Raw genomic sequence first — 11,316 nt, 5'->3', positions numbered from 1 at the left:
TTCGGCGGCTACGGAGGAAGCTCGGTGGTGGGTGAAGGTGGCGGCTGGATCCGGAGCGTCGGTCGGTGACAGAGGTGGCGACAGTGGATACAGAGGAGGACGGGGCGAGGGGAGTGGACTGCATGCCCGGCCTTTCGAGGGGAACGAGATCCTCTGACGTGGGGGGTGGGCACTGCCGCGTGGCCCCCGCGTGTGATAGGGCCCGCGCACAGTGACCCTACTGTCCCCTGCAGTACGTCAGAGGAACCGGCCTTTCGAGGCGTGTTTTCTCTCCCTGTGAAAACCGGCCCGAGCCGGGTCACGCTTTCTTGTCCTATGGGCTTCCAAACATTGAGAGATGATGTTGTTTGACTTATGAGATATAATATAAATAATAACTATAATGATTTATCCTCGAGTAACAGTGATATAAGTTTAAATAGGTCAGTATCGGTTTTTAATGCGATACCTGATTATAATTGAGCTTAAAGCCATGTTTGGTTTCAATTAGTCCTAGGACTAAACTTTAGTACTAGGACTAAACTTTAGTCCCTACATGTTTGGTTCTAGGGACTAAACAGATTCTAAAGTTATTAAATACATTGTCCAAAGACTCAAATGCCCTTAGAATATACTCATAATATTAGTTATCTATAAAAAAGGTAAGGGCAACATGATAATTATGGTCTTTTAGTCTCTTTTAGCACATATTTGAAGGACTAAAGACTAAATCATTTTAGTCCATATTTTAGTCCTAGTGTTTGGCAAAAAAGGGACTAAATGAGACTAAAAACTAGAGACTAATCTTTAGTCCCTCTAACCAAACACCAAACATGTGAAGTTCCCCACTCTCAAAAATAGCTTACGTATTCTTTTCGGTATTTATCCCGATCACGAACCATGAAACTAGCCAGTAGCCAACACACGTCAAAGACGTCGGGCCGCCGGCACCTGCCCGAGTGGAGTACTCGAAGCGGGCGGAGTCGGCGAGTGCACACGTCAACACCCACCCGAATACTAGTAGTGGAATACTAGTAGTGGCAGCGTTTATTAGCCGTCACACTCCCACACTCGGCCTGCCGAGGAGAAACTGAAGATGGTTAGGGGCTAGAACGAGCGAGAGGCGGCCGGGAGGAGGGACCGATTTGTCGATGGCGATCGGGGCGTTCGTGGAGGGCGCTCCGGCGGACGGCGGAGAAGGTTACAGCGGCCGCGTGACGCCCTTCGTGGTGCTGTCCTGCGTCGTCGCCGGCAGCGGCGGCGTCCTCTTCGGATACGACCTCGGCATCTCCGGTCCGTACGTCCCGCGCGGTTACTCTCGCTTTCTCCTTCGGTGTTCGACGCTTCTCTCCCCCCGCCCCCAGCTGAATATTTGGAAGAAAAGAAAAAAAACACACGCTCACTTGATGAAGGGTCCAGATTCAATCTGTGCCCATTCATGTGCACAGAATACGTTCAGTATACGCGATTTGGTAATTGGTAGTGCCACTAATTGATCTAAATCAGGTCGCAGGATTTTGTGGTCGATTAGTTGTATGGGTGTTTGAATACACTATAGCTAATAATTAGTTACTAAAATTAATCAAAGACATATAAACAATCTATCTATTTAGTTAGCTAATTCTACTAGCAAATTTTTAACCAACGACCTAATACATTCAAACACCCCTATTCAAACACCCCCTATTCGTCCGGCTATATAGCCGATTGGGCCTGAAATTAAGATGCATGGGATGAAAACGGTCGGAAACGTTATTTATTCGGTAATCAGTTTTTTATTTGATTGCGAATAAATAGGATATAAAATATACAATACAAATTTATATTCTTGTTTTTAACATCCAGCTTGTTAAGATTCATAAAAGGTAAACCTCAAATTCATCCTATATTTTCTCAAATAATAGATATAAACTTCGGTATGGATTCGGAAACAAATTCGGTAATTTTTTCAACTTTTTGTGTTGTAGGAAGTAAATAATACATAAAACATCTTATATAATATTTTATTCATATTTGTACTAATGTGCTTGATAACATAAGAAAAGATCAACGTCAAATTTTATACATATCTATTTTAAAATATTAAATTTGTTCTAACAGTTTAGATTACCACTTTCATCCTATATTGCATGGGCCAAAAATGATGAGAAGGTGGGGTCGGAGTGAACAGCTAGTGGCACTACCACCAATCCGTCGGACATGCCGTTTCTTCACTTCTTCTTCAGCTTGGTTGCCGACTTGCCGTTGCCAGCAACAGCTGTTACTGCATTCATCGCTATGGATGAACACAATCTTTGACCATTTTGTAGCAGGAGTGGTCGAAACTCGAGAAGGGTCCACAGATCATCCTTGATCGTCATCCACATAATCCCTATCTCGTAATCAACTGTTCTACTTCGAAGTATCTATCAACTTCACTACTACAGACTACAGTCCACAATCTATCAACTTCACTACTACAGTCCACAAGAGAGGAAGAAAATTATCCAACGGACAATTCCCTATATGCCACTACAATTTTGCTCGGTACTTTATTCACCATCGTAAATATTATAATCACTCCTTCTATGTCATCGCTGCTGGAATAAGAGAGATTAGAACATACAATTTTCTTACCCTTCTAAGTAAGTGGCGATGGCATGGCCATATGGAAGAGTAAGAAATTGTATCCGAGTGGCATAGAAGGAATTAAAATATTTTTTTGATGGCAATTAAAATTCATCATAAATAAAGTACTAGACAAAATCTCAGTGGAGTGGCAAAGAATTTCCCCCGATACTGAAGGTTGACTAGTTCTTGTCCTGACCTCTTAAGCAAGCATCTCATCCCTAGCCGTGCACAATCAGGCACACGAGATTGCTCAAAGCCAAACAGGTCTCAAACGCAGCTTCATTGTCTTTTCTCAAACTGCAACCTGGCAATAATAATATGAACATGTTTCCTTTATGCGTGTAAAGAACCTAAGATGAAAATTTGTACCGTAGTTAGAGATGGCCAAACAGACCGCTCGGCCCGGTCCGGCCCGGGCCGGGCCGGGCCGTCTAAGCACGCGGGCTCAATTTCCTGTCTAGGCACGGATAGAAAACCGGGCCGGGCCGTCTAAGCACGCGAGCTCAATTTCCTGTCCAAGCCCGGCCCACAGCGGGCCTAAACGGGCCGAGCACGAAAAAACGGGCCGAAAAGCGGGCTATGCGGGCCGAAAAGCACGTTTTAGTGTAAAAAAAGCGGGCTTAACGGGCTTAGAGGTAAACGGGCCGTGCCGGGCTAGCTCACCGTGCCTAATTTCCTGTCCGAGCCCGGCCCGCTTGTTCGTGCCGGGTCGGCCTGGGCCCGCATAGAACCGGGCCGTGCCGGGCTCGGACCGGGCCCAAACAGCGGGCTTCGTGCCGGGCTCGCGGGCCTCATGCTTATTGGCCATCTATAACCGTAGTAATCTCTAGCAATGGAATTGGTGAATTTTTCAGTGTCTTCAAGTATGTGTGTGTCTGATAGGTGGTCTTACCTCAATGGACTGCTTCCTGAAGAGATTCTTCCCAAAGGTGTACCGTCAGAAGCAGGACAGCAAAGTGAGCCACTACTGCGAGTTCAACAGCGAGCTCCTCACCGTCTTCACGTCCTCCCTCTATATCGCCGGTCTTGTTGCAACTCTGGCTGCAGCAACCATCACAAGGAGGTATGGCCGTCGCACATCAATGCTGATCGGCGGCAGTGTCTTCATCGCGGGCTCAGTGTTCGGTGGTGCAGCCACCAATATTCCCATGCTCCTAATGAACAGGATTCTACTGGGGATTGGTCTGGGGTTCACTAATCAGGTAACTTATACTTGAATCAGTACTCAACAGGGCACATATATTTAGCTCAAAACACCATAAATCGGTTGAGCAGTACTCCCTTTGTCACACATATAGGTCAATTTAGATTTGAAGGAAACAAAGGCCTAGGTATGGTCAATCTAGCACATTCAAGTAGAGAAGATTTTTGAATTGCTTATAACATGATATATAGTTCAAGAAATCAGCACAACAGTTTCATGCTGGATGAATGTTCTAATATCTAGATATTGGAAATTAAATGTATTGTGCAGTAAGTCTAGCATGAACTCAGAAAATCCTGTGTGGCTATGAAATCAGTATCAGACTTGAGATCAAGTATTTCATTGAGTTGGACTTGGTGGTTAAAAACAAAGGCTTCTTGTGGATGTCATTTGTTCAGCTCCCAAGTTGGCTACAATAGATCGCTAAAGTTGAACAAAAGTACATGTTTGGCTTATTATGACTTTCAAGTGTCTTTGCTGCTGATGAATTATGCGCTCTTACAGAGTTACTGCTTACTAAGCAACCTTCAAGCTTTCAACAAGTGAAGTGATTATATATCAGAATGGAGATAAAATATAGCTGAAAGTAAAAGTTGTGATGTAATCTGAACTTTCTAGTTTCAGCTTGCAGTAATATTGGGTGTTTGGTTTCTAAGGACTAATTTTTAGTTCATCCATTTTATTTCATTTTAGTTCATCCATAAGAAACGTATTTGGTAATTTAGGGACTAAAATGGAATAAAATGGAGAGACTAAAAATTAGTCTCTAGAAACCAAACAACTTCTAATAATTAGAATAGCTAGTAGAAAAATAGTGACAGAAGTTCACATTGTGCAAGAGCACCAACTATGACCACAAGTCTTAACACATCACTGTCTGCATAGTACTGTCATATAATCACGTTTCTTATGGATTAGAGATAATTACTTTTGACGTACAGACTATACTAGCTGCATGCCGTTCTTAATATCTCTTTCTCCCAGAGAACAATTAGATCCATACTAACATCATACTATGCAAGTCACATTTGATTTGCAGTCAATCCCATTGTACCTGTCCGAAATGGCGCCACCCCGATACCGCGGGGCAATCAACAACGGCTTCGAGCTCTGCATCAGCCTTGGCATCCTGTTCGCGAACGTTCTCAACTATTTCGTCATAAAAATCACAGCAGGATGGGGATGGAGGATATCCCTGTCCATGGCCGCACTGCCCGCCGCATTCCTAACCATCGGCGCGATCTTCCTCCCCGAGACGCCAAGCTTCATAATCCAACGTGACGGCAACAACACGGACAAGGCAAGGGTGCTGCTCCAGAAGCTGCGCGGAACGGCCTCGGTCCAGAAAGAGCTCGACGACCTGGTCCGTGCTAGCGACCTCTCACGAGCAACCCGGTACCCATTCAGGAGCATACTCGAGAGGAAGTACAGGCCGCAGCTTGTGGTGGCGCTGCTGGTCCCTTTCTTCAACCAGGTTAGCGGGATCAACGTGGTGAACTTCTACGCGCCGGTCATGTTCAGGACGATCGGTCTCAAGGAGAGCGCGTCCCTCCTGTCCTCGGTGGTGACACGCCTGTGCGCGACGTCTGCCAACGTCGTGGCGATGGTGGTGGTCGACAGGGTTGGGCGCAGGAAGCTCTTCCTTGCCGGCGGCGTGCAGATGATACTTTCGCAGTTCACCGTCGGCGCGATCCTGGCTGCGAAGTTCAGGGACTACGAGGAGATGGGTGATGGGTACGCGTACCTGGTGCTGACCACACTGTGTGTGTTCGTTGCAGGCTTTGCGTGGTCGTGGGGCCCTCTCACCTTCTTGGTCCCTGCCGAGGTTTGCCCGCTGGAGATCAGGTCCGCGGGGCAGAGCATCGTGGTCGCTGTGGTTTTCTTGATGACGTTTGTGATTAGCCAGACGTTTCTTGAGGTCCTCTGCCGCGTCAAGTCGGCGACGTTCTTCGTCTTCGGTGGATGGATCTGCCTGATGACGTTGTTCGTTTATCTGTTCCTGCCTGAGACCAAGAAGCTGCCCATGGAGCAGATGGAGCAGGTCTGGAAGACACACTGGTTCTGGAAGAAGGTTGTGGGAGAGGAAGCGGATAGGAAAGAAGCAGGAGCAGGGAATATAGCTTTGTCGGGCTTGTCTTAGTCATTTTCTGAGTCGGGTGTGTGTATGTGTATTTGATCAAAACTGCAAAGAAAAACATAGTATACGATCGCGACAAGCTGATGTAAATGTACATTTGTATGTAAATCGAGTAAACTTATCAGTCTGGCGTTGTTGCCAGTTCCTACAACTAACCGTTCCAAATGGTACAAGAGTACAGAAGCACTAATATAACAAGAATGTTGAAACGCACTGCTGTTTCTTCTTTCATGATCGGCCGTAGAAGGAAAATTTACCTAACACACGTTGATGATGCGTACAGGATTGATCAACAACGATGGCAAACACACACTACTGATAAGTTAACTTCAGTACAGAGAAAAGGATTAAGGTCTCCTAGCGGACATAGCCTCCTGGTTCCTAGTGCTTTCTGCTTTCTGAGTTCAAGTGTACCTGATCAAACCTGAAGGGAAATATAGGGTTGTGGGTAGCTAATGTAAGGATGTGGCGAGCAGATCGTGCATATGGTCATGTAAAATATTGTCTTGTAATGTAGTAACCATCGTTTACAGAGTGGAAACAGTTAGAGTTCAAAATATAAGATAAGATAGGCGTTGTAATAGAAGAGCTGATAGAGATAGCCTAGGTGCAGAACTGTATATAAAATACAATTAAGGGGTTGTTTGAATACACTATAGCTAACAGTTAGCTACTAAAATTAGCTAAAAATATCCAAACAGACTAACTAATAGTTCAACTATTTGATACTTTTAGCAAATTAGGTAATAGTTAGCTAGCTATTTGTCAGCTAGCTAATTCCACTGGCAATTTTTTAGCCAACTACATATTAGCTCTAGTGCATTTAACACTCCCTAACTGATCTGTTTGTTATTGTCAATAGGTACGGCTGGCCATTCCGAAGGTAGTGAACAAGAACTGTTAATAGAATATGACAATGTAGAAACAGCCGTGCCATTTGTTTTTTGTGCTCAGCTGTCAAAAGCAAATCAACCAAACAAATTGGTGATCCTGAAGTCACTGATCAAAGTGCTATATGAGTTGTCTGATACTCTGATGCACGTTTCCGTTTTGACAAAAAACTTTATTGTTTCTTGTTCGGATTCTTCTCCCCCTTCTTTTTATCTGACGATGGCAACACTCGTGCCTTATTTTCAAAACGATAATATCACCGGTCCCCAGAGAAAAAGGAGAGAATAAATTGCGGAAGGATCTTCGATGATTCTTGAAACTTTTGCAGCCACCAACGCGCACGAAGCGGAAGACTTTTGCTAAAGATACAAAAGCGGCATTGTGTCCTGTGTGTTTGGATAGTTGGATAGCCAAGATAAGCTGAAAGGGACTTGTCACTTGTCAGTGCTACCACCAACCACATGTAAACACTTGGTCAGAATGGAAATGAGGACACCAGGATTGAAAGATAAGGTCCCACTCAAGAGAATCCGAAAGAGTAGTCCACAAGCATGTTGCACGAGAGCAACCAAACAGTCTGTGCAACACAGTTACAACAAACAAAAAACAAAGTGATAAAGTGAAACCATGGCAGTTAAAAAAAAGAACAAAAGTGTTAACGCGGTATAGGACAGATTCAGCAACAGCGAACTCCGCAAGTATCGCAATCTTGCTTCGTCGCCAGCGCCGTGCTGCTTTGTCATAAAAAGAAAGAACGAAAAAGAGTTGCATGGCCAGCGATGAACCAGCATCTTCAGCAATGAAACATCAGGTAGAGAACTGAGTGCAGTTGAAAAGAACTGGCTTATACTTTTTTTTAGAAGTTTATAAAATTACAACCATAAAGATCAGCACTAACATTAATGACTTTGCTAACATAAGAGTGGCATACCATGCGTGCCATACAAACTACAGGTACATTCATACATAGCATAACTTACAGCACATGATACAAGCTACCGAGCACGGTCAATCTTAAATATATAAAAAAGACAATATTGAAGGCTCCCATATGAGTGGGGTCTGATGAAGGAGAGAAACCAGGGCAGGCTTTCCCCGCAAATACGGAGAAGCTACTTCGAACCAGTGACCTTATGACTCAGTGATCTTAAATTTAGAAGAAGAAAAAAGAGCAAAGCTTATTTTGCCCAGGATTCCATCTAAAATGCAGTTTCTGTGCTGGTAGGGGATGATCAGGCTTGAGCTCTTGTTTGAGGGTTTGCATGGAAAGCCGACTGCCTATTTTGACCCCCTAGCAGATTTAGCGACAGAGAAGTAGACACTGTCTCCTGACCATGCTCCCATATGCTTAGCTTTGACATGCCCACGAGTTCATCAACATTAATTGGATTCTGGGAATGAACTGCAACAGGCTTGACAATCTCGTGTGTTTCTTGGGGAAGATCGCCTCCATCTTCCTGATTTGGCCAGAAAGGAACTGAGAATTGCAAGAACGGCGAGAAATAAGCTGGAACAATCATCGGATAGGTAGGCTGTAAACTCTCGGGCATGAGAGCAGAAGCTCCAGAACTCTCTGCGACAGCAGAAGTATCTGACTCCATCGATTCCACCTCCTCCTCCACAGCAGGAGGCAGTGGCGGTTGATTTAACATTGAGGTCTCTGGTTCTTGACTTCCAGGAAGGGGCGGAAGGTCCATGGACTGTAAAACAAACAGAACACAGTTCACAAATTATATGCAAAGCACAAGCCACAAGGAAGCGCTCACAGCTCCATATTCTCTGTGAGAATCGCTCCTAGACAGCCAAACGGCTAAAAAATCCCACCCTGACCGATCTGCGTTTTATCCCCAACAAAATCACTTCTAAATCACTCTAAACGAATCAAGAAGTCGAACTCTACTAAACAGGACAATGTGATAGTTATAATCCTCCTATTAACTAAACGGTGAGTTAAATTACAATGTCAATTAATTTGGTGCCACTGTGATTGTTATAATCTACCTATTGACTAAACGGTGAGTTAAACGGCAATTTAGCCCATTAACTCATGTTTAACTTTATTCTGTTTAAGCTGTTCAGACAATTTTTTATGGTTTCAACGGTCCAACCATTTAATGGAACGTTACGGCCTAAATGGCACAGTTAGCCTTTTACCATTTACACTCTGTTTAAACAGCAAACAGTGACTGCCAGGAAAACATACAAGCTGCAGAACTAGATCCAAAAAGTTGCACTAGTATAAGTAATATGATAAATATTACTACAAAAAGAAGCAATAATGTAGTTACAACACATGCATAGGTATAAAACAAGGCCATAGCAAGCAATATTTGTGTAGAAATGAAGACTAAGACCAAGCAAGTTACCTCATCAGGAACCATGTCGAAAAGGCTAGACCTTCTCTTCCTTCTGCTCATATTTGATTGGCGTATAAAATACTTTTGAGCATGACTTGCTACTTGAGTAGGTGTTCTTGAGACCACAAAATTACGAGAAATTCCTCGCCAATCCCCTTTCCCGAGCTTTTGTAATCCCAGCAAAAACCTCCGGTGTTCTTCTTCAGTCCAAGGAACACCTGTCAGAGCAACCTTAATCAGCAACATGGCATAGAAAGCCCAAAATGCAGCCATGAAGGCAGGCAGCAATATGTGTAGCTACAAGAAGACAGTGAACTGAAATGAATCAACAGCAGCATATTAACAGAGCATGGTAAAAGTTAGCACCGCCACTTTGCTGTTGAACAAATCATATAGGAAGGGTGCCATTGACAAATAGAAGAATAGCCAAACAGCACGAAATCAGAGGAGAGCTAAAAAAGGGCATAATCTGAAGAAGGTGCCAGTTGACTCAAACTAAAACAGCTACCACCCACCACCAAGTGTAAACCAAGATCTAGCTATCATTGTTCGCATAAAAAATCTCACAAGAATCAGCAGCAATAATAACAATAGAGATAAAACTTGCAGAACATTGGTAGTCATTTATCAAGCATTTTATTTTTATTTCCCCATAACATGTGAAAAAACGTGTCTCCTTATCAAGTATGGACAGCCGTTACTTGGCACTGCGTAATAGTAATTACATCCCAGTGCAGTAGCACATTTACACCAGACCTTGGCCATTGGCGCATGTATGGCATACATAAGACTACGCGTCAGCAGTTAGCGCAGCAGTTTCAATTGCTCGGCAGATCCTTCCTGATAACGCAGCCCTATACCTCTGACTACGCATCTCTCTATACCTCCAGTCCTCCACAGCTATTCAGCGTCGCAAACCCGTGACAAATTTCATCAAAATCAACTGATGCCGCTGATTGGAACAATGCATAACCCATATTCTAAAAGTTTCTATAGATGAGCTTCTTAAAGCATCCGCATGGCCTAACTAAAACAGTACAGGGCCTCCATAGGTGGTCATTGTACCAGTTAGGGGTTGAACTCGAGTTTCGAGTACCATACGTATCGAGTCAACTAGTACAATATCCATAGAATAGTCGTACTCGCAGTGTGGTAGTTGTACCACCATTAATGTTCTCTCTCTGGAGTCGTACCCGTTTCCTAAAACTTACAGGCACCTAATCAACGAGCACTAGGTGCATCTAAAAAGATTAAGAGGGGTGGAAAAGCTTGGAGGAGCTGGAAGGATGGATTATCTAGGGTTCTGCATCGGGCGGTAGCGGGTGGATGATCGAGGGGTGGAGATCGGGCGGTAGCTGACCTTTCTTTCGATCGCGGCTGGCGGAGGACGACCCCTGGACGAAGTCGTCGGAGGCGTAGCCCCCGCCGCCGTCGGCGAGGTCGGGCCCGTCGGCGGGGGACGCGCCGCCGCTGGTGGATCCCGCGGAGAGGAGGGAGAGGTTCCCCATGCTCGCGCTCTTGCGGATGGCCGAGCCATCGGTGAGGTGCACCCCGAAGATCTTGACCCCGCGGTTGGGGCACGTCCGCGAGTTGTGCCCGTTGTGGCTGCAGTGCGAGCACCGCCGCGTCATCCCGGAGCCACCTCCGCCTCCCGCCACCAGCTAGGGTTCGAGCGGTTTGCGCGTGTTCTGAGAGAGGAGTGGTGGAGGTGGTGGTCCGGTGGAGGACTGGAGGTGGTGGTCCGGTGGAGGACTGGAGGTGGTGGGAGGAAGCCTTGTGAGGAGAAGAGATGAAGAAGGGAGGGGAGGGGAGAGGAGAGGAGGCGGGGTTAAACTCAACTGTTGAGTGGTGATTGGTTAAGGTGGTCGGCGAGCGTGGGCCGTCCACGTGGCGGATATTCTTGCGCGGAAATACGTGTGCGTGGGGGACTCGGGCAGCGGCTTGTGGGGCACGCCTCCCTTCCTGACTGGTTCCTCTCCTCTGTGCCTGGCCGTTTATCCAGTGGACACAGTTGCGGGCCGCGTGCGCGCTCGCCTCTGGTCTCCTGTGGTTTCGTTTTCAACTTCATTTTCCTGCCCGTTTCACCGTCTGACACACTGAGCAATGGCCAACCACTCGATCTTGTTCGTTTCCCATCT

At 45.5% G+C, this 11,316-nt stretch overlaps 2 protein-coding genes across 2 annotated transcripts; one reads left to right on the top strand and one right to left on the bottom strand.

Moving 5' to 3' along the window:
- Positions 1 to 884: 884 nt before the first annotated feature.
- On the top strand, positions 885 to 6,081 carry LOC103638929 (hexose carrier protein HEX6). Its single transcript, XM_008661722.4, has 3 exons — positions 885 to 1,272; positions 3,472 to 3,791; positions 4,833 to 6,081. Exons 1-3 carry the CDS (start codon positions 1,131 to 1,133, stop codon positions 5,931 to 5,933), a joined length of 1,563 nt encoding a protein of 520 aa, XP_008659944.1. The 5' UTR covers positions 885 to 1,130; the 3' UTR covers positions 5,934 to 6,081.
- A 1,571-nt stretch (positions 6,082 to 7,652) lies between these two features.
- On the bottom strand, positions 7,653 to 11,002 carry LOC542109 (uncharacterized). The gene is made up of 3 exons (NM_001279580.2): positions 10,539 to 11,002; positions 9,188 to 9,396; positions 7,653 to 8,521 (listed from the first exon to the last, which is right to left on the bottom strand). The coding sequence occupies exons 1-3, from the start codon at positions 10,807 to 10,809 to the stop codon at positions 8,054 to 8,056; spliced, it is 948 nt and encodes a 315-aa protein (NP_001266509.2). The 5' UTR covers positions 10,810 to 11,002; the 3' UTR covers positions 7,653 to 8,053.
- Between the last annotated feature and the right edge of the window lie 314 nt (positions 11,003 to 11,316).

This window comes from Zea mays, chromosome 9 (genome assembly GCF_902167145.1).
Source record: "Zea mays cultivar B73 chromosome 9, Zm-B73-REFERENCE-NAM-5.0, whole genome shotgun sequence".
NCBI classification, from domain to species: domain Eukaryota; kingdom Viridiplantae; phylum Streptophyta; class Magnoliopsida; order Poales; family Poaceae; genus Zea; species Zea mays.
Note: the sequence above shows the minus strand (reverse complement) of the source record. Positions and strands in the feature narration are given on the sequence as shown.